This window comes from Letharia lupina (assembly GCF_014066315.1).
Source record: "Letharia lupina isolate WasteWater1 chromosome Unknown contig_12, whole genome shotgun sequence".
Lineage (NCBI taxonomy): Eukaryota > Fungi > Ascomycota > Lecanoromycetes > Lecanorales > Parmeliaceae > Letharia > Letharia lupina.
The window spans coordinates 289923-312184 of NW_023502981.1; the positions used below are offsets into that span (position 1 = coordinate 289923).

Below are 22262 nucleotides of genomic sequence, written 5' to 3' on the forward strand. Positions count from 1 at the left end.
GTATATTCTCAAACCCATACGAATCTCAACAGCAAGATTTCACACAACGGTACCAGATTTTGGTATCACCCGCAAATAACGTGAACAACTTCTCAACAGGTAAATCGCTGCTGCAACTCGCAGCTTTCAGAATCTAGGCCGGTGGACGCTCGTAAGAGCGTGGGATACTGAGCCGCAAACATGGGTAAATTAGCCACTGCCACACCGGTCATGGCGACCTCAATAGGTGCAATATGCTGACAACTTTGTGAATAGCTCCAAAAAAGACGAAGGGCGAGAAGATGGATCTGGGGACATTCCTCACGGATTCGAGTATGCTTTGGAGCCCACGTCGCACCCGCGGAGATGTGACAGCTGCTGACAAGCCTTCCAGCCCTCGGTTCATGGGCCGATGAGATGGAGGATATGCCAATGCCATGTACGTACTTCTTCCAGTTCACCTAATTAAGACTGTGCTAATACTTTGACTATCTAGCTGGTAAGAATCTTGTCCACATTCTGGGGGGCATTCAGGGAAGCAAGGGTGCAGGCTGATTTGTGCAGCACCCAGTGGTCGCGGAGGTTATGGCGGCGATCGTTCATACAATTCTGGAGGAGGTTTTGGAGGCATGGCAGGTGTGTACACGAGTTTGACCATAAGGAGAAAACCAAGAGGCTGACCGAAGAAAGCAGATCGGGGAGGCTACTCCGTGCGCGAGCAGCTACCATTGCCTACCAAACCTCCGTATACGGTGCATCTTGGGAACATGTCTTTTGACGCCACAGAGGGTGATATCACAGATTTTTTCTCCGGCTGTGAAGTGACGAGCGTCCGCATTGTCGAAGACAAGCTGGAGAGAAAGCCGAAAGGCTTCGGTTATGCAGAATTCGCAACATTGGATGGATTGAAGAAAGCTTTGGATGCCAACAATACCCAATTTCAGGGCCGGAATATTAGGGTCAGCGTTGCAGAGCCGCGTAAGTCACATCGCGCTGAGTTTGGATCGCGAGACAGGTCGACTGCTAACTAGTCTTACGCATTGCAGAAAAGGACCGACCTGATGCTCGTGAGTTCGGCGACTGGACACGGAAAGGCCCTCTTGCAGATGTTCCTGGACAGCGACGAGTGTCAGAGAGAGGTGGTTTCGGCTCTGGGCGTGGAGGGTTCGATAGTGCCTCTGATGCTGGCAGTGACCGTGGTGAACGTGGTGAACGTGGTGGTCGCCGAGCTGGGTACGAGCAAGGTGATGGGAAGGTACGAGACTTCGGGAATTGGGATCGCAAAGGTCCACTTACGCCGACTCTACCGACGGGATCAACAGCTCGAAGTTTTGATCGTCCAGTGAGCCGTGATGGACCGCCAAATAGACGGAACTCGCCAGCATGGGGAGAAGGGCGATCCCAAGATGGTTCACGACCTCCAAGGCGTGAGTTCGTGGAGAGACCGCCAGTGGAGCGAGCACCGACCGCGGCCGAGCAGGACAGCCAATGGAGAACGAAAATGAGGCCCGACGCACCGCCTGCTCCGCCCGTGCAACCTGTTCAGGCCGCCAAATCCCCAGCTATTCCGAACCGTGAGCTCAGCACACCGCCTTCTCCGGCCGGTGCACCAGCGGCTCCCACGACGCGTCCAAAATTGAACCTCGCAAAACGCACTGTTTCTGAGGCACCTTCTGATGCGAACTCATCTGACGCTGCACCTGCTGCAGACTCGAAAGCTAGCCCTTTTGGCGCAGCTAAGCCCATCGATACCGCTACTCGTGACAAAGAGGTCGAAGAGAGACGCCAGATTGCTATCCGTGAGAAGAAAGAAGCAGACGAAAAGGCGCGTGCTGATAAGAAAGCCGCGGAAGAAAAGGCTCGCGAGGAAAAGAAAATTGCTCGGGACGCCGACCAAGCCAACAAGACTGAGCAAACCCCTGCGTGGAAACAAATATCACCCCAGGAGAAGGTCAACGGCCAAGAGCAAAAGAAGGCCAACGGTCAAGCACAGGAGAAGGAAAATGGCGCATCAGCTCCTCCCCCAGGCAGAAGCTACGAAATCCTTCGAAGGACAGCCAATGAAGACAATGCTGCAGCGGACGAAGAAGATGAGGAAGCTCAAGCGGCTGAAGAGAATGGACTTGTTACGGAAGACAAAGCCATTAAGCCCAAGGAAGTTGTACGAGACGTCCCTGATGGGGGTGCGCAAACGAACGGCTCTTCAGCTGCCGGCACACCTGATCTCAGTGCTGATGCGCTTGAGGGTGATGGCTGGAGTACAGTCTCAAAGCCTGAGAAGAAGAGGAAGAACGGCAACCAAGCTGCTCGTGCTATTGCCTCCTAGACGCCCAGCCCATCGATGTGAAACAGGGCTATCAACCAGATTCTTTACAGCACATGCGGAATTCTCCCATCCTCACGCTTCACCCGAAGATCTCTCCTCATCTCCATCCATTATCTCATCATTTCACAGGCGTTATGGGTCGCCACCTGACGCGCAGATGCATCGATGTATAGCTACTCGCTTTACATGGACATTCCTGGATACAGCTGGCTGTTGTGGACCACAGAGCTTATGCTCATCCCTTGACTAATCTATAAGCATGAGTGGAAAAGTTTCGCTCAGGCGTCGGATTCTTTCTTTTCAAGTCCTCAGGGGGGTTCTGTGAGCTTGCAGGAGGATTTACGACAGCGGTATTGTCATAGACATGGGGTACATGGCCTACGTTGGTCAATTTTTACATGTACACTAGATTGCAAACAGTTTTTATCAATTGCATAGACTTTCAAAGTGTGGTTTAAGGTGACTGGGTGCCAGGTGAGTTGGTGTTCAATTGCAACCAGGATTTTCTGTTGCTACATAATTGCATTCAAAAATCCAATCAGTCAACAACAAAACATACAACTCTCACCATCCAAACCATCTCCAACTCACATAACACGAACACATCTGATTTGCAAAGGCGAAAGTGAGTAGTCAACCGGGCTCTGTTCACTTTGAGCGCTGATGGTGTTGGTAGAGGAGTTCTCGTCGCAGTCACGTGATTAAGGGCTCTGAGTCTGAAACTGGACCCTGTCGATCATTGCGCAAGCGTCCGTTGGTATATGGCAGGGATGAAGGCGCATTGAATTCCATAATATCGACTTCGTATTCACCAACAGTCATTACAGCTGGGTTACAAATCCACAGACAGGAACTTCACCACGAGGAGCGTCCATCACTTGGACAATCTCTGATCCATCCATTTCTTTCCATTTGAGACTACCATGATATGTCCTCAGTAACCACAACAATACTACAATCTTCGCCTGCCGCACCAATCCCAATCACATCTTTCACCAAGACATGCCACAAATGTGGAGCTGACCTGTCTCATTCACATCCTCCAATCGCAGAAGATGCACAAAGAAGAATTGCAGAGCTTGAGACACAGGTCAAGCTATTGACTGGCAAAGCAACGGCTGCAGGTACGTTCTCTTCTTCCCGTCGGCCAACTACACAAATTGTTCGCAACAAGGCCTCTCCACTCTACATCGAATTTTGGCGCTTCAGGATGCTAAACCTTGCTCTAGTCGACAAACTCGCAGACTACGAAGATGAGCTTCGCCAGCTCAAATCATCCAATAAACCCACCTCCGACCCCAATACAAATGCCCAACCTCCATCCCGGCCCACTTCAGCGGCTGGGGCCCAGCGCAACCATCTCCAGTCTCGAATTTCTCATCTCCTCCCTTCCAATCGACGTGCCACCTCACAGCCACCGTCATCCACCCCAGCAGACCAGACAAGCCACACAAACAACCGAGAGAATGCAGAGCTCTTAACTATGCTTACACGGGAACAGTCGCTGCGAAAAGCGGCCGAATCAAGAGTCAGTCAGACAAATGAGGAGCTGGAGGAACTATCGGCACAGCTGTTTACGGAGGCCAATGAGATGGTGGCTACAGAGAGGAAAGCGAGGGCGAAGTTGGAGGAGAGGGTGGCTGTCTTGGAGGGAAGAGATAAGGAGAAGAGGACGAGGTTGGAGGTACTGGAGAGTAGGCTTGGGAGGATTGAAAGGGTGAGGGAGATGTTGAAGTAAGGCGTTCTACAGGAATTGCATTCTTGGTGTGGCAAGGAGTAACGGCTGGATACCCATCGAGTTGTTTGGTGTAATGGTTGGGGGCTTTTTATATGCATCGAAGCGTCGTGATCATATCTGTTGTGAGTGAAGAATTTCAGGCACAATGCCAAAGGAGTTGCGGTCGTATGAGTTTGGCTCCGAAAGCTCTACACCGACGAAGGGTCGAGTACCTCTTGCTGAAAGACAATCAATGGCCCAGAAGGTTCAATGCGGACGATACGATAGGCATCAAGAGCAAGTGATAGGCTAAGTTGTTCCTCGCAAAGCTGTGATCATGTTTGCTATTCTGGGTGTTCTTTCCCATCGATGGGATAATCGAGGGGTTCTTGCCGGTTCTTGTTCTATCATCGTGACCTCTTTTAAGCACTGCCTTTGGCTCTGTACTTCACTTTCCATCCCCAAACAACAACGTTTTTCACCGTCTCCTCTTTCTTTCAATCTCCCATTCCTCATCCGACTTTGCAGGACTGGAAGACGGTCACACGCCATCTGAGATTGTACCATAAGCTCCCAACATGTCCGGTGACCAGGCACACGGGCTCATCGCCCCTCCAGATCATAGAGATATTTCTGGGGAAGAGGCTTGGGCCCGAAGGTGCTCTTTGCCTGCTATTGCTCCATGGGTTCCTCAAAATGTGAAGACCGAGACAAGTCTCCCACAAGATGCCTTGTCAACACGACTTCCATCCACCCTACATGCAGTTGAAGAGGATCAACAGCCTCAGACTTCAGAAGCACATTCACTCTTGTATTCAATTTCGCAATGGCAGCCCCCATCTAACCAACCTACCGGCCAGCAACCCTCCAAACGACGAACTAAATTGGTGTCAGCCCCACGAACCAGACCACTGTCAGCTCGATTACTGGCCTCAATCCGGCAAAACAAACAGTCATCCACTCTACCACAGGGTCCCCGGCCCCCAGTCCTGCCTAGAAATCTTGGTCGTAACGAGAGGATCCCAGGAATCTACGGAAAGGACCTTCTGGATGGGAGGATAGGTATCCGCCCACGTAACAAGGAAAGCGCCGAGCTTCGGCAACTCAAAAGCTCACGGATTTCCTGTGATGAGAAAGGTACCGGTCTCTCGCGATCGATGAAGATCATCATTCAACAATTCATGGTGGCCAACGGCTATATCTGCCCCCACCTACACATACCGCATTGGGAGAAGCCCGTATTCCGGGATAGTCTGCGTGTCAGACTCGATCTGCACAACACTTTCATAACCACGAAGGAGACCCGCGATGAGCAGAGGTTAATCAAATCAGCATGGACGAGCGTTGACGGCTACATATCCGAGCAATCGAGGGAGTGGAGGGCTCAAGGTGTCTTCGAACAGGTACCAGTGACGGCTCGACCTACTTTCGCTGCCTTCACAAAGGGCTGGGCCGATCGTAATTGGGATGGTAGCACAGGGGACTTTACTCGTGCAAGGAAGTTGACGGCAATGTCGCCTGTAATGTCTGTGTCTACTGATGACGCTGACAAAGAGTCGAAACCAACGGACTCGCAAATATTTCGGGAAGCAACGCGTCAAGAGATGGTGTTGGACGGTGATACCGAGGCATCAGTTAACAGTTCCTGTGCTAGACTTGAGCCACCACTGAAGCGTTCTGGTCAAGATGGCCCCAACAATCAAGCCAAGAAACGGGCTCGCACCCGTAGCAAATATGAGTATGTCGATCACGTTCACGATGAAGGGAATGGCCTCGACTTTACTAGACCTGAGGAGAAGAGCCTCCCAACAGTCATAGAAACCATTCATCATGCCAGAGCCATGATGCTGGACCTCGCTCCCATGTCCGCCAAAAATCTTGCTGTCATGCAACAGGATTGGACATCGCATGGATTCCCGTCTCTGTTGGCTGAGATGCTGACGCTTGGACGAGCTTATACTGCAACGATGGGCAAATACTTCGACAACGCTTTGTATTTGATGTCTCTCCTGGAGGGATCAGACCATTGGAAGGCAAGTCATATGAAGGTTGAAGTGGACTGTGCTTGTCAGAAAGGAGGAGTAGCACCCGAACAATTGCAGAATGAGAGGATACCTGACCCATCAGATCCTTCTAATAGTCAAGTCAAAGTTCGGTACTCACATGAGCGAGAAGATCCAATACCTGACCGAAGTCTAGATGGGAAGGTATCTGACCGGCTGATACCTCTCGCTGGGGATATCAAAGTGGACCGCTCATCCCAGGCCCAGGGTGTCGCACCCGACCCATTGCATGTAGGAATTGCATCCAACCCGCCGGTAGTCAGGACAGAGACGGCTCAAGTCGATCATCTGGATCAGCCAACAGCTGCGACACCAGACCAAGTGCGTAACGAGGTAATGAACCCAGAAGCCGCAAGTAAGACCACCAAGAACCCCTGTACCTTGTGAGGAAATGGGCTTTTCGATTGATGGGAGCCAGGACCAAAGAGCGTTATTTGTCTCGCTCTTAGAGCTTGGGTGCCGCTTTCTCCACGCTTGTTGCTTCTACCATTGGTCGGACAACTCTTTTGGCTCCCGTTGATCTCAGGTTCTTCCGCTTTTCTTCACCTCTGATGATATTGCTCTATCGTATGTCTGTAGCCAGGGCTGGGTTCTTGGTCGATAAGTGTTGCTGCTTCTGGGAAACATTCCGCATAAGTGGCGCATGATATGAGGTTCAATTTGCTCAGAGCCTAGTAGAAGCAACCTACGTTCATTCAATCAGTAGCAAATCTCGGGGTATATGTCGTATGACGCCATTCCCATATATGCAATGATGCAGTGATCCAACTATTCCGCTCCGGCGCTCCAAAAAGACGGCACCATGCCAACACTGATGGCACTTCTAGCACCAGCAGCTATCAGCTCCACCATACCCATCGGCAGGACATGCTTCAGCAGAAGCCAGCGCATGCTTGGCTCGTCCTCATCCTTCCTCCCGTCCAATCTCTGATCCACCCACTGTCCAGCAGCCACCGGATTGCCCGTACCAACCACCTCACTGATCTCCACGACCACTCCAGTCATCGACTGCATGATAAACACCGCTTCCCGCACCACCTCTTCCTTTTCAACCTCCGTCAACGTCCCCTCGACGGCAGCGAAGCGCGCCTTGAACCCCGCCTTGAGATCCTCCCCATCCGCCTCCCCTTCAAACGTCCAGAATCCAAGACACCCATCCACCCCACCTCCCTTCCCCTCACCCGCCAGCCCTGTTCCCAGAAAACCACCCTCGGATCCCCCCTCGACCCCGCGGTGCCAGAACCCGGCTCCGGCCCCCCGCAGTCCCGCCCGTATGTACCGCCCCCCGGAGAAGAGCGCCAGGTAGAGCACCCACGTGTACGCGAGCAGGAGATGGGGCCGCCCCGGCACCGCAGCGCGGATCCGCTCCGTGAACGCCTCGAGGCGTGGCCGCCGTCCCGGATCGACCCCCCGTCCGCGCAGAACCGTCTCCACATCCCCCGTCAACCTGGCCCCCCGCTCCAACCCCCTCGCATACATCCCCCGCAACCCCTTGACCACCTCCTCTGCCGCTTCTTCCCCACCCCCCTCATCGTCGCCCCCCGCTCCAACCAAGCTCCGAAAGGGCCCCTCGAACGCCTCGTAGATCGGCAGCAGATGCGCCATCCCTTGCGCGTAGGGGCCGGGATCCGCGGCGTGCGGGGGCAGAGCGCGGGGGAGGAGGGAGAGGATGAGGGCGTTGAGGTGGGCGTGGAGGGGGCGGGTGGCGGCGTTGATGCGGTGGGAGAGGGGGAGGGGGAGGGAGAGGGGGAGGGGGAGGGAGAGGGGGGGGGGGGGGGAGGGGGAGGGTGGGCGCGGGGGGCATCGCTCGGGAAGGGGTGGAAGGATGGGGTAGGGTAGGGTAGGATATTATTAGGATATGATAAGGGGAAGGAGATTAGGGTATATAGGAATATAGGAGGAGGAGGAGGAGGAGTAATGATGATGTGTGTGATGGTAAGGACTGTGGTTGGTGGAGTGAAGGCAAAATGTAAATATGCATGTTTTTGACACGGCAGTCTCAGTGTGTATTTACCCGTATATCTCGGGCAGCGGCAGGCCCCGCAGTTGGAGGGGCCTGAACCCTGCCGAGCGGGGCTGGGGGGGATTGGCTGAATGGGCGCCATAAGCGCTTGAAGGAGGAGCTCCCGGGGGGCTGAGGGCTGTGATGGACGCAAAAGTCGCATACGAGTATCTCACGAGCGTTTGCGCTGGGCCATACCATGCGATAATATACACTTATTGATTTGTCTACCAGTATGCGTAGCTTGAGATACCGACCGATCGCTTCCCTCCATGCCACTTGCTGAAGCCGTAGCAAATGACCATCCCACACGAGCAAGCGAGCCCCCTTTGCTAACATATTGCGCCCACGATGACCCTATCCAGCCCGAGCTCAACGCTTGCTATATCAAGTGTGAAACGCTAAAAATGAATGCTACCGACCAGCCCAGTAGTGAAAGCATTAAAATTGGTTCTTCGAACATGGAGCGGTGTATGGAGACGCCTCGTAGTTGGCACGAGGAACCGGAGCTTCTAGATCACAGAATCTTCACCGTCGAGGATGGCGTCAAGTAGGACGGTTCCCCGCGAAACAATATGACTCAGGGAAAGCTGAAGTCCTCGCCGACCAGATGTGTTGCCGAGATGCTTCTGGCGTGCTCGTTGCTCTTTGGGCTTAACACGGGTTGTTCCATTCTCTCGTTGCCATACTGGACGTCAACATGAGTCGTCTTGCTGATATTGCCCATTGGGACATCCTGACTGTCGGTGCGGAAAGTATCCTCGCTGCTGGAGCCCAGGCTTGAACCTTTGCGCGCAGGAGCTGTGCTTATCATGGTAGACATCCTGGTCCTCTGCGATGGTTTCTTGCTTTCTAGCCGACCCCAGCCGTCGTACGCAGCAGGAGGCGAAGTTCGGTCTTGGGTAGTGGCTCCTATCGGAAATTTGGAGTCAGCGTCCTCCCCCACAGATGCAAGCAGGGCATGTTTGCAGAGTTTGGAGAACGTGAAGAAGAAAGTCTCGCTCCCGAATCATGTCTTGTAAGGCCAATTATGGTGCTAATTCGGAGAAAGATGCCCCTGAGTATACGCACCTCGACGTCGGGCTGCGTTCGAGCCATTGGAATAATCATCAGCGGAACCGCGAGGGAACAGGCGTGGGAAGAGGGCAGTGAGAGGACTCTTGAGCATTGGTAGACAGGCACATATGATTGCAGTGTTGGCCTCGATGGTCGTCCAAATAGTCGAGTTGAGTGTACCGTATATCTGGTCTTTAGCTTTGGATCCAGTTTTGAGGGTGGTCATCCGCAAGATAGATGTGATGCAAACGCTGACTGGCTGTCAGCATAACAAGACGTGAGTCGCTCGAGAGACCTACAAGCCACCCAAGGCGAAGACCATCACGAGACCCAACCGCTGTCGTTGAGGTAGCTGCAGGCTTCTGACAACGGGCATAGGCAGGGCAAGTATCAAGAAGTCGCCGATAATGTTCGCTGAAGCATTCGCATACCAGAAAGCCGTGAGGTTGATGCAAGTCCCAGGGACAGCATGATCCCAGATACGCTCGAGCGGCGTGCATTGTACGATCGTTGCTATGATGCTTGCGAAAGAGTACAGTATCACATAGCCCATGATAATGTGCACCGTTTGGCGGAATTTTTTGGTCGTGAAGATGCGCAGGTAGAGGAGACAGATCGAGGTCTTTGTCAGGGTGATCGTGAATTTGTACAGGATCTGAGCTGCCCAGAATGCCTAAGAACGAAAGGTGAGAAGATTGCGCCAGGGGGAAGGGCTGCTTCCGCTTGGTGTTGATTTACCTGCAAGGCCATGCGGAGGTCTTCTGGTGGAAGACTGGTCGACACCTTTCCAGCTCCGTGGGCGACGCCTATACACTGCTCAGTCTGATGGACATCACGGGAGAGCAGCCAAGTCTATCTCGACGCAGCGAGCAAAGCAGCGGCGGAGTGACTCACTGACGACATTGCTGATACCAAGACCGATTGAGAAGACCTATGGCATAGAATCAGCAAGGTCACATTCCATAGGCACATCAAGACGAGATTGAAGCTTGTACTTACCACAGAGGCAATGATGGCATAGTCATCTTCGTGCAGCTTGCGACCAGTGGTCAACCTCGAAGCCAGGCGGGAGCAAACAAGGCAGATGGCGACGAAGGTGAAGACGATGGAGATGACAGCGAGATTGACACCACGGCCATGGAGTTGGTTGTCTCGTGCGTATATGGCAGCCATCTTGCCAATCGCACTTGACTCAATTGCGCGGGGTGACCTAGGTGCTCGAAGGAAGAAGGTGCGAACCTAGGAAAAGGATATCGTTCATCAAGACGCGACGAGAGGCGCTGAAGGCTGGACGAGTATTAAGAATGGCAGAAAAGCAGTAGGGGAGATTCGTTCTTCATCGGACAGAGGTGATTTCGTCTGGGAAAGGCGGGGAGTGAGAGTTGAATGTTTCGGTTTCAATTTAGATATATCTGTCGAAAGGGCGGGTTAGCGTGAAGCGAAGCAAGGGCTTTTGCTCTCTCTACTCTGGAAAGATGAGAACCCCATCATCTCGAGACCCCGTCTACGCTTGCTTTTCAACGGCAAGAGGCAGACTTCTCAACTACCGTACACTGTTTGACATGGGACTGGTAAATTCCAATCACATTTGCGAGACATTTCGGCGTACGGGATGGTCAACGGCTGCAAAAGACAGGACAGGACAGCAAACATGAACTTGACCTATGCCTATATCATCGGCTTGGCTTTGCCCAGACCGGAGACAGTCCCTACGTGGATGTGTGACTTGGGTGACATTCTCGAGTCATCACTTGGGCAATCAATCTCGGTCCGCACCGGGTTTCCCTCACTGTTCTGTGCTTGCGTCTGTATCACTTTTCCTGCAGGTATGATGCTACTGCGCTGCACCCCGGAGACAGACCCGCTGCAGGTAGCCGCGAAGGAGACGAGGACCCATTTATCATGTCGTGTATTTGAAAACACAATGCCAATCATTTCCAAAGGAAACATGTCTGACGAACAGCAAGCAAGGTCTACGCATGCAGCTGTCGATCCTTACTTTACACCCAGGATCCACCATCACACTACACATGTCATGAGTGCAGAATCAAGCAAAGGGCAACGAAACGGCCTACGAGCAAGCGCATATCCCAAGCGTTAATGTGAGTTCATTTTGCTTGGCCAATAGACAGGGAAGGTCTTTGCTGGCAAATCATGCCCATTCCTCTTCGCTAATTATGCGACCTGGGCTACTAGCTTCTACACCACTTGTTGATCCCTAGCATTGACTTTCCTCGCCATCTATCGTCTCATCATTATCAGTAGTCCGAGGCTTTCTTGGGGAAATCTCATATCGTCGTAAGCGGTATATGAAAAGATATACACAAACATAGATACATAACGCTGTGGCCAGCTCATCATACGCCCTCTAACGTTCATCATAACGTCGTAATTCCTCACTGCCTTGCGTGGACAGCCCCAACATGCGACAATGAGGGTCAACTTTTCCAAATAATACTTTGCTGCTGTCCCGAAATCACCGTCATGGTCTCGTCGCTCCGCAATGCCATAATCATGACAGGAAACTGAGCATCTGTCTACCACCAGCCCAGGCGTATTTTCGACATTCTCGAGGCATGAATATGTTGGGCGTTGCTCAATGAGGAAGCCAATGATCTGTACTGGCACCAGGGGAGCGCCCAAGTAGAAGCGTATTCAACGTGGTGCCCTGGTGGAGGGTGTAAGTTTTGCTTGCTGAGTAGCTCCTGCCTCTTTCGGATAAGGCTGGGTCAAAAGAATCGTTGTAGTCCGGTAGACACAGGGTATGTTGCTACCCGTATGTCAAGGTGACTGGTATCACAAAAACCCGGATTCCGAAAGGAGTCTGGAAGTGCGACAACAGTCAGCCACATCCAACTGGGAAGTAAATCAGACGCCGGCTTGTTACAATGACTGTGCTGATTCGAGGAACGGTCTCCTTGTTCTTTCGAGATGTCTGAAAATGCCAAGCAGCTACCTCGACTTCCCCGAAAAAGACCTAGAACCTGTTCTTGTCTACGAGACCTAAATCCACCAACCTTGTGATTTTCTCATCCTCCCTTTCCCTTGGTTCAACCTGGAGACTCTTGTCGTACATCTCATGCACATCGCCAGCCGCTTGCATGTTGCTCAATATGTAATCCTGCAGGTCGGGCACAGATTTGAGAACGTAAGGAACGTTTTGATATTGCTGGATATCTCGAATGACGTCGGCAGTTTTGGCCCGTTTAGCAAAGTTGATGAGGTCTGTACGTTTGATTACGGAGGGTATGCCGTCTTCAATAAATGTTAGGTCGGTGAGATAGACGCCTGGTCAACGGAATTAGCCGTACTGATCATGGATACTCCGCGAATAACATACCAAAAAAAGGGATGCAAGGAGGATTCGCCAGATGCAGCGCTTCTCTGTACTCCCCAAAGTTCTTGGTACTGTGCATCAACTTTCTCATTTGTTCCAAGACCGTCATCGTTCGAGCATTGACCTGTGCCCAGGTCCGAGTGAGACGACCTATAGGAGCTGTACTAAGGGCCGAGATGATAGACGTCAAAGTCGAAAAGTTGTTCATCGCGCGGCATTTCTGAGCACATTAGTGAATGCAGTCATGGTAACACGGTGACTTGTGCTTACGTCTGCTACGGATACGAAATGCTTGATCACAACTACCCTTTTCTTCACATCTGACTGGTTCAGTATCATCTCCGCAACCCAATTTGTAAGTTGATTTGAGTGCAGTATCAAAGCTTTGACATTGGCTGCTGGCTCAGGATCGTCAGGGCCGAGCTTCCTTTGCCAGGTCTTGTTCAGGCATTCCGTTGGTTTGATTTTACCATATAACCTTGACTCGATGATTGTTAACTGTCTCGCAAATTCAGTGGGATCAATGTCCAGAAATTTGAGCTTCTTCATATTTTTCGGCATGATTGGCGTAGGCATCGAGCTGCTTTGAGTTGGGACAAGGCCTTTCGTAGGATCATGCCCCTTTAGTCTTCGCTCCACCGAAGTCATCAAAGGCCCAGACCCTGGTGTGTTGCTTGTTGCAATTGAGTCTTTCGCAAACGAGTAGACTCTTCGAAGAAGCTCATTACTGGCGTCATCATTGTTTTCCATCCAATAGCTGTCAAACCAACTTTTGAGAATGTTGACCACTCGGAACCGTATTGGCTTCTGTTTCTTCTCGACCCATGTATTGTATTCCCCTTGCGAGATTCCTGGCGGTGGCTGGATGCTAAAACGCTTGACCAGCATCTCGAAAAGCTCGGAGGCCGTAGTGAAGGATCGGTAGGTAAGGAGGAAGGTGTTGTTGAAATGCGAGTCTAGTCGGTCATGCCGGGTCAATTGTTCCACCAAGGCGATCAAGGTACCGCCGCGCAGTTGTGGTGGATTGACCTTGGTATCGTATGAGATTTCTCCTTCGTAGTCAAGTTTCAGGAACGACGGCTCTTCCTCAATGTCTCGAGGTACTTCGCCAAAGAACTTCTTAACCTTCGAATTGTTGTCCTGCTTGCGGTAGTTCTCTGCGGCTGGATCCACCCCCTCCGAATAAGAGACTGGGAAGTTCATCTCTGATATTGTAGGTCGCAACAGTCTGGAGTGATTTGGATGTGTGGAAGCTTCATAGGGCGCCCCGCCATCTGTGGTTCGGTGAGGGCGGGAGAGCTGTGCATCTCTCAGTTCCTGGTGTGTGCTTGATCCTTGTGGCATCGAGTCAAGCAGTAATTGCAAGGAGAACCCGACTTGAGAGGTGCAATTCTCTAATTGCCGTATGGTCGCGCGAACCTCATTGAGGCGTTCTTCCAACGGATCGCCCCGGCATTCGGCCCACTCATCCCCCAATGGCGCCGCCACTGCTTGGCAAGCGAGCAATAATTGCATGACGAGATCATACAGCTTTTGCTTTTGAGCCGTGAAATCGATGAGCTGTGGGTTTTGAAACGCAGTGCCCAAAGGAGACAGGTTGATTGACTCAACGGCGGAGAGCCAGGGTCGAAAGAACTCGATGACCTTTCCTGCGGCCTGACAAACCGCTGTCCCAATCTGTCTATGTCGGAAAGGTGTGATGAGCTTCTCCCTTACGAAAAGCTGATCTTCAAGGCGGCGAATATTGGCAACGATTATTCGCTTCAGCTCATCCATCTTCTCCAACAGCGTGCCATCCAAGGTTACGATAGGTTCAACATACGGCTCATAATCGTCTTGGTCCATGAATGAGGTAGCCAACAAAGGATCCTTGATTCCCAGACCGTTGTTCTGCCAGCTTCCACCATTATTGCTACCTAAGAAAAAACCTGGTACCAGTCGTGGAATATCTTCACCTCGCTGCGATCGCGCGACCTCCACGTAGTTTTCCACTCCCAACATAACTTCTTCCGCCTCTTGAAGACATTTGGTGTACGCGTCCTGTGTCGGCCAGTCTGCCGAAGCAATATGCGAAGATAAGACCAACTTTGAGAAGTGAGACATCATGTCACGGAAGTGTGGGTACAGCGCCTTGTTCGTAGAGATAATTGAAGGGTTGCCCGAATGATTGTCAGTGGTGCCTGAAGCAGCAGCGAGCAGCGTTCGAAGATGATCAGATATGTCCTCGGCTTTTCGAACGAATTCTGATCGGTCAGCATTATTGATTGCTTGTCTATAAGATTCAATAGCTTTGCGGATGTTTTCCACGAGCCTAGTCCAGGTCTGAGGTGCGGAGCTGCCGTCGTCGAAGAACGACCGTGATACAGCTGCAGCTGCAGATACCTGGCCCAACGGATTGCTGGTGAAAGATGTTGTGGTCGTACCAGTTCCTCCTGAAGACTGCTGTGTTCCGCTCAAGGCCAGATTCGTCGTCTCAAAACTCCGATTGTGCGCCATTGGCGAGGTATCGAAAGACTCTGTAGATACAGCTGGAGATATGCCATCAGAGATGTAAGAACGCCGCCGCCTTGGCCGCGAGCGCATGGAGGACTCGTCAAGTTCGGATGCCGAATCGCCAGTTTCAGATTCATCTTCATCGCATTCCAAGCCGCGCGCCATCATCTCAGGAGGAGGTCTAGTCTGATCAGGCACGTGGATGTTCATCCGATCTCTTGGGCCAGTCTCGTTGGCCGAGGTGGGTGTCTCTAGCGGGAGTTCCATTGTCGAAATGCCGGTGAGCGTATTGAAATAGTATAATCGCCCATCTGGAGTGGCTTGTGGAATCCAGAAAGCAGCCTCTTCTTGCTCCTTGTCCGCACCATCGATCGACTGTTTTGAGGCGTCATTCCTGGGTGCATGCCTCGTTTCGTACCGATCATCAAAGTCCTCATACTCCTCATCTGTACCAGACTCGCTAACCACATCGCCTCCGTTCATCAGTTGTGGTGCATCTCCTGCTGTAGCCTCCTCTGGTCCGGTGACCACCACACAGTAGTTGCTAGGGAACCATCCGCGGACCCCTTTGATGACGCCGTCCCACCAGCCACTCGTCAACTGTGTAATGACTTGTATGGTATCCCCCTGCCGAAAGCTGAGGCTCGTCCTATCATCCGATTCATAATTGTAGAGTGCTCGAACGTACAAGGCGGTGGGAGGTAGGACTTGGCCGTTCATCCCAACAGACGGCGCGCGACTCCTCATCGCCGACCCTGGAGTGGGTGATTGCTGAGTAAGGGTCTGGCTTGTAGTGGTACGCGCGGGCTCTTCAGTGTAGTGGAAGGTCGCCGCAGCGAAGACGGTGTGGTTGCCGTTTGCATTTGTTCGAGTATTGATGGTCAAGGGTGCCATGCCGTCAGCCTTGTCGAACATGGCGGTGCGCGGAGGGAGTTTGGAGAGTTCGGGGATGCCGTCAGCGGCGAGTGATATCTGCAGGTGGAACAGGAAAGCATAGGCGGTGCCGCAGAGTGACCCGCGATCGCAGCCTTGGAATTAAATTCTGTCGCCCGTTGCAGGCCTGAAGGATGTCGGCTGATGGTGATTATGCATGCGCGAGTGGTACGGGAGGATGTGATTCGTTGCTCGTCGAGAGAAAGGATCGTACCTTTGTAGCCTTAGGTCTTAAGTAATAATTGGAAGGGGTACAGGTGATTCGATCCGGCGATTAAAATAGCCTGCCCGCGCTCGAAAATCAACAGCAACGCGATGCCAGATCTCGGCTGTCGACAGGATGCAGATACACTTTAGATGTCGAAGGTACAAGTTCAGCGGTTTTGTACGTATCAAAGTGTGTTGGTATTTTGGGTAGGAAGGATGGACTCCCGGGTTGCTGCTGTCATTCCTATCGATTCGATACGGCCGGCGGCAGAAAAAGCAGAAAAAGCAGAAAAAAGCCGGACGGTGAGCGGGTCGAGGCGATGAGCCGAGATCGTACCAAATCATAGGACAACCGACTCAGCCAGTTGCAGTACCGTACTCTACTCTATGCATTTCCACCAGGAGGAAGCCGATTGATTCTGCTTCATATGTGCTATGAAAATTGGTGCTATTTGTTGATATTTCTGTTCTTGCCAGATTCACTTGTATCCTATCCTTGTGCAAGCTCGCAGCTTCCTTGCCTTGACCTATTTGACTGATCGGTGGCAAGCTCGATGCGGCCTTGCCTCCCTATCGATGCTCTCTGCCTTCTGACTACAGCATTAACATGCCATGCACACCAATATGTCTCTCGGAGGAATGTCCTTTCCTGGCCTCTCGGCTTGCGTGCTATCTCATCACTTCTTCAACTTTGCGGCATGCCACTGGAGCAATCCATTCTGGCACCCTACCTTTCACGGGTGACAAGGTGGGATCAGATTGGTCACATTGCAAATATGGCTTCAAGCTTTGCTACGTTTTGAGAACGCAGAATGTTTACCGGCTATCTACCTCGGCACAAAAGTGACTCTGTTTCTTACAGAGCTTGCTTCTTGTTCGACGATCCTCCTCGAATAATCGTTGTAGCGACAACTTTGTGATCGACATTATTACTGTTCCGCCAGTCTGGTTCAAAGCGGGGCGGAGCATGACAGCTCCTTCACCCTTCTTGGCTCATCATCTTGCCTTATTCTTCTTATGTTGGCAGCCTATTATCGATTGGAGGTGTGAAAGACTTGCGTCATATAGAGGTCTGCACCGAAAGTCCTGCACCCGCACTAGTGCAGCCCTAACCCTACTTTCGGAAAGCGGCCCTATAGAGGGGAAGCCTAGAAATATCTTCTCACAGCGCATGGATGGGACTTTAGGTACTTCTTTTGGCTTGATAGGGGCATTAAGCCCCGAAACCTGGCTAGGGCTAGGTGCGATTCCGAAGAACTCCAGACGTATTGTCCAGGTAGCCCTTTAGGTGGGGCGTTATCCGAAGTCTGAGCGCAAGAGTCTTGGCGGGTGCAGGACTTTCGGTGCAGACCTCTGTATGCACTTGGGTGTCGAGATCAAGGTCGCCTGCGATTGGCGAGGTTGGAAAATGGAGACTGGCATGATTCCGCGGAAGCTCGGAAGCGAAAGCCCAGCGGGATCAGACGCTTTTGCTAAGGCCGATGTTTGTTCCCCCTGTTTCTGTTCCCCTGTTCTGTTCTCCTTGCGTGAGATTGCCAAACGACGCTTTGACTGGCTCTCGACTTAACATTCAGCCCATCTCTTTTTGTCGTTGAAGTACCGTATAAGAGTGTAGGGTAGGCATAAAGAGAATAGTGATGTATGTACTGCAGCTGGTCCCTGTGGACAGTGGAGCTGCTTTGTGAGTTGTAAGTTGTGAGATGTGAGTTGTGACATGTGACTTGTGAGTCGCGAGTTGTGAGATGTGAGTTGTGAATTGTGACAGGTTGGTATGGAGACATCTTGGCAGCAGATGATGCCTCGTGGCATTGCAGGGAATGGCGAATGGCTGAGAGGCGCTAAGCTTGACGTTTGAGCCCGGGGAAGTGGGAATGGCGGATTGTCTTTCCCATTTGGAGTGATCAACAATCTCCTATGATGACCTCAATGCCCAACAGACCTTGCTTCTTTCGAATCATTCAAATTATTATTCGGAGAGGGTCCATCCACCACATCACTTTAGTAGCAAGAATAGTACCTATGTAATAGTATTCGTATTAATGAATGAATGAATGAATGAATGAATACATGTACTTTACCCTATTCTACTTCTAACTTATTTTCGGACGAAACAAAGTTGACAACCTGATCCATCTAGCTGCCTTGATTTCCATCCTGCTTTCCTTTTGAAACCAGGGAAGCACTTTGCAAGTTGGAAGGGCTGGCGAGATGTAACTCACACCCGTATTGCGCGCGCCACAGCATACTACCTTAGTATTGACAGCGTAAAAACGTCATCATCGTCGTCTGCTAAAATCTCAAACAGTACTCGCAATTTCGCAAAGTGAACGAGCAAAGTTGCATTCTTCTGGACTTGGTTTCCGGTCGAAACTCGGGGCAAGACGAGACTCCAAAATCATGGAGAACCGCTATTCCCATAGAGTACAGGCACGGACCCCCGAAAAGGATCGCAACTCTCACCGCCACACACAGATCAGTCAGCCGAAAGGGTGGAAACGCTTAAAGCTCGGTCACAATCATGAAGTCAACACCCTCGATGGCGTTACTGCTTCTGCGCTGGTTCGCCAGTCAGTGAATGGATCTTCACGACATCTAGCCTCGAGCATGTGGCGACCGATGATTAGCAGACGAGCTGAGGTCAAATAACCGTATTCTGAGCTATTCAGTGCTTGGGCGTCGACAGCACTATTTGCACTCAATGAAGGCCTGTCTTGTGTTTTAGGTGTATGTAACGTTGACAAAGATGGCACTGGACAAGGATAAGGGGAGCAATATGACATGCAGACAGGATTTCGGGATAGACAGCTAGTCGTATCATAACCTTAGTCTATCCACAGAGTAAGGCAGGAAGTTTCGGCCTTCACCCGCACAAAGTGGCCCCTCGAAAAAGGGGGCGTACCCCTCCAAATATTATTATTATGATTATTATTATTGTAGTCCACAATAATCTTTATCCAAGGTTGACATTCTCCTACGCTCATCCTCTTCGCAAGAAATATACCACCTCGAATAGCATCAAATCTCTCGCTCCAAACCAACCGTCGAAGCACGCGAAGTAATTTCACAGCCAAAAACACAAAAAAAACCCAACTAGACTCCACAAGATTAGACTAGCAGCCAAGACAACACTTGCCCCATCCCCCAGCGAGCTTTCTCCTCCTCCTACCACGACACCAAAAGGCATGATCGAAGGAAATTCCGTTTGGCATACGTCCAATCCATCGTCATATACCTACCAGTATCAGATAGTCCCATTCGTTTCACACGGGGCATTCTGGTCGACGACTCGATAAGTGTTGCAATGCCTGCTGCTGCAACTGCCACAGCGTCTGTCGCACCGGTGCCCAAACCTGCGAAGCCGCAACACGTCCCTGATAAAAAGTACAAATGCCAATTCTGTGCTCGGGCATTCAGTCGAAGTGAACACAGAAGCAGACATGAAAGATCGCGTAAGTTACACCGTACCATTCCTTTTAGTCGATGGAGGGGTCGCTCCATGGTGGGGTCGTGAAGCCCACCTTTTGCCTACGCTTGCTAATTCAATCTTCCTCCGCAGACACCAAAGAGCGACCTTTCAAGTGCGCAAAATGCCGTAGTACCTTTGTGCGACGAGACCTTCTGCTACGACACGACCGAACTGTACACGCCAAAGATGGAGGTGTACCGCTGGTCAGCGAAGTCAAGAGACGGCCGGGCGCAAAGCCAACACCCAAGGCGACTCCCACAAAGCCGTCCATCGACTTGGATACGGCGACGATGGAACAAATAGAAGCAAGCAGTGATGGTATGATTGACGATAATGTTGCTGCGATGATGATTACCAACTTTCATCACAAAGCTACGGCCGCCCTGGCAAACAACCCAAACGATCAACTCGACGAAACCTCGACGCCCTACTCCCCCGACCACACCACCATGTTTGATACGTCGGTCCCCTTCATGCCCGGCATGCCCGGCTCCATGCCCATCAACCAGATGCCGTGGGATCATTTCATGTCAAACTCGGTAATTGAACCCAAAGCTTCTTCAGTCTCTTCCTCAAGCCTTTCTGGCTCGCAAGATTCTCAATTGTCGCAGCTTTCCTTCAACAGTACCAGTACCGTCCAGCCCCATCCGAATCAACTACCGCCAATGATGGAGAGATACCCATCCGGAGGCGACGCCCTCGCCCCCGGACTTCAGTCCCTTACCGGTTCCATGCCCATCTCCGGCCCCGCGACCCCCAACGGGCTCTCACCCTTCCCCTTCATGACCGGACCAGTCTCACCTGTAGATTATCGACGCTCGCCCGGTCCGAGTCAACCTATCACGACGCCTAAAGTACCTCAACTTCAGTCCGACGAAGACTACAACATGATGCAAGAAGCAATGAAGCGATGCGATAACGAACGGACGACCCAACCCAATTTCGAAATTCAATCTCGAGGAGAGATCAATGCCTGTCTCGAGTCATACTTCAAACTCTTTCATCACCATCTACCCTTCTTACATCTTGAGTCTTTCGAGCCTAGCCAAGTGTCCCCAGCATTGCTTCTTTCGGTCCTCTCCATTGGTGCTTTATACTCATTCAACCAGGACAAAGCTTTCATGTTTCATATAGGTTCGAAGCTGCTCGTCAGTCAGTTCCTGCAGAACAAAGAGAGCTTCAGCTCGCGCAAGTGTCCGCTGTGGACGATGCAGAGTACGCTATTGAACATGATATTCGCCAGTTGGAGTGGCGATCCGAAAGGATTGGAATGGGCAGGTTCCATCAAGAGTCTCGTTGCCAACGTATGTCTGCTACTGGCACCTAGGAAAAACACTGCTGACGGATGATTGCAGATGGTCGCCGGCAACCGGTATGAATTGAAGATTCGGTCAGAAGCGAGAGAAGGCGCACAGCCCACCCACGCAGAATGGGTCGAAGACGAAGGGTGCAGGCGCACATACTACGCAGTGTACATCTTCTTCGGTCTCCTCACTCTGACCTACGATCATACCCCAGCTATCAGTTTTAAGGAATTCGAAACCCTGGAGCTGCCATCTTCAGAGTCATTATGGAACCTCGAAGTCGTGGATGAAGATTCATGGCGAGACAGCTTGACTGCCTCGACCATCATCACTGTGCGAGAAGCAATTGACAGTCTTTACCAGGGAGATGCAACGCGATACAGCGCCTTCGCAACGAGAGTCATGATCAATGCTCTATTCCTGGCCGTGTGGGAACACAAGCGCAACTTCGAGGCCTTGCAAGATGTGGTCACAGAGTACAAGCTCCGTCTCGCCCTAGAGACGTGGGAAAAGTCGTTGGAAAAATGCGAGCCTGAAACAATAGTTGTCCAGCTGAGCGCACCTCACCAAGGTCACCCACTGATCTTCAACGCCATGGCTCTCTATCGAAATACTTGGGCACGTTTAGAGGTCGATCTGAAGTCAGTCCAAGAAGCCCTCCGATATCATGACTCCTATGAGGTCGCCGCTGCCATGACCAATGCCAGGGACAAAGTCAAGAGATCGCAAGAGATGATCAAGGTCATTGAAGAATGCTACAACTGCATAGAGATCGTCGCACTACAAGGTATCAAATGGGTCGGCGAAACGTGTGCTACGAATTGGAGTGTGGAACATCCTCTGTGCGGTCTGGACCTGATGGTCATCCTCAGTCTCTGGCTTTACCGGTTAGAGCATGATGAAGTAGAAGCAACCACGGAAGAACTGGCCATGTACAACAAAGTACGAAACCTTTTCGACGATGAGTCGGTAGATGGGTACAGCTCAAAACTAAGTTCGACTGTCGCTCGACTATGGGGTAGCATGCTTGACGAGGTGGTCGTCTGGGGGTAAGTCACATTCGCAGAACTTTTACAAGGGATCGATGCTGACTCCAATCGTAGAATCACCAAGCTTATGGGCGAGTCGTTCAAACTCCATTCGCAGGCGCTTGCCGGCTACGAAGATGCCGTTGCCTCTGGAACAAGCGCCAGCACACCCACGATGTCCTCCCAAGGTGTGGACCTCGACATGGACACTACGTTCCAAAGCATTCAGGCTTGATCGATCCCGAGTTCACTCGGCCACATCTCGTTGACCTTTATTCTCATGACCGTTGCCCAACAGGAGGGCGAGGGTTACGGGACCCCAGACCACAGTTCTCACCGTTGAGCCTCGTC

General features: G+C 51.6%; 7 protein-coding genes across 7 annotated transcripts; 4 read left to right on the top strand and 3 right to left on the bottom strand.

The window, feature by feature from the left end:
* Window positions 1-180: 180 nt before the first annotated feature.
* On the top strand, window positions 181-2305 carry HO133_001168 (uncharacterized protein; the record flags this gene model as incomplete). Its single annotated transcript, XM_037292098.1, has 6 exons — window positions 181-184; window positions 256-312; window positions 374-418; window positions 544-615; window positions 673-957; window positions 1026-2305. The coding sequence occupies 6 exons, from the start codon at window positions 181-183 to the stop codon at window positions 2303-2305; spliced, it is 1743 nt and encodes a 580-aa protein (XP_037151517.1).
* Window positions 2306-3233: 928 nt separating this feature from the next.
* HO133_001169 (uncharacterized protein) lies at window positions 3234-4043 on the top strand (the record flags this gene model as incomplete). Its single annotated transcript, XM_037292099.1, has 2 exons — window positions 3234-3429; window positions 3535-4043. The coding sequence occupies 2 exons, from the start codon at window positions 3234-3236 to the stop codon at window positions 4041-4043; spliced, it is 705 nt and encodes a 234-aa protein (XP_037151518.1).
* Window positions 4044-4600: 557 nt separating this feature from the next.
* On the top strand, window positions 4601-6472 carry HO133_001170 (uncharacterized protein; the record flags this gene model as incomplete). The annotated part of the gene is made up of 1 exon (XM_037292100.1): window positions 4601-6472. One exon carries the CDS (start codon window positions 4601-4603, stop codon window positions 6470-6472), a length of 1872 nt encoding a protein of 623 aa, XP_037151519.1.
* Window positions 6473-6853: 381 nt separating this feature from the next.
* Window positions 6854-7690, bottom strand: HO133_001171 (uncharacterized protein; the record flags this gene model as incomplete). Its single annotated transcript, XM_037292101.1, has 1 exon — window positions 6854-7690. One exon carries the CDS (start codon window positions 7688-7690, stop codon window positions 6854-6856), a length of 837 nt encoding a protein of 278 aa, XP_037151520.1.
* Window positions 7691-8667: 977 nt separating this feature from the next.
* On the bottom strand, window positions 8668-10316 carry HO133_001172 (uncharacterized protein; the record flags this gene model as incomplete). Its single annotated transcript, XM_037292102.1, has 6 exons — window positions 8668-8999; window positions 9159-9402; window positions 9463-9816; window positions 9882-9949; window positions 10038-10074; window positions 10143-10316. 6 exons carry the CDS (start codon window positions 10314-10316, stop codon window positions 8668-8670), a joined length of 1209 nt encoding a protein of 402 aa, XP_037151521.1.
* A 1623-nt stretch (window positions 10317-11939) lies between these two features.
* On the bottom strand, window positions 11940-15888 carry HO133_001173 (uncharacterized protein; the record flags this gene model as incomplete). The annotated part of the gene is made up of 4 exons (XM_037292103.1): window positions 11940-11967; window positions 12161-12431; window positions 12484-12700; window positions 12751-15888. 4 exons carry the CDS (start codon window positions 15886-15888, stop codon window positions 11940-11942), a joined length of 3654 nt encoding a protein of 1217 aa, XP_037151522.1.
* A 3526-nt stretch (window positions 15889-19414) lies between these two features.
* HO133_001174 (uncharacterized protein) lies at window positions 19415-22146 on the top strand (the record flags this gene model as incomplete). The annotated part of the gene is made up of 6 exons (XM_037292104.1): window positions 19415-19562; window positions 19670-19897; window positions 19952-20118; window positions 20191-20883; window positions 20935-21932; window positions 21987-22146. The coding sequence occupies 6 exons, from the start codon at window positions 19415-19417 to the stop codon at window positions 22144-22146; spliced, it is 2394 nt and encodes a 797-aa protein (XP_037151523.1).
* Between the last annotated feature and the right edge of the window lie 116 nt (window positions 22147-22262).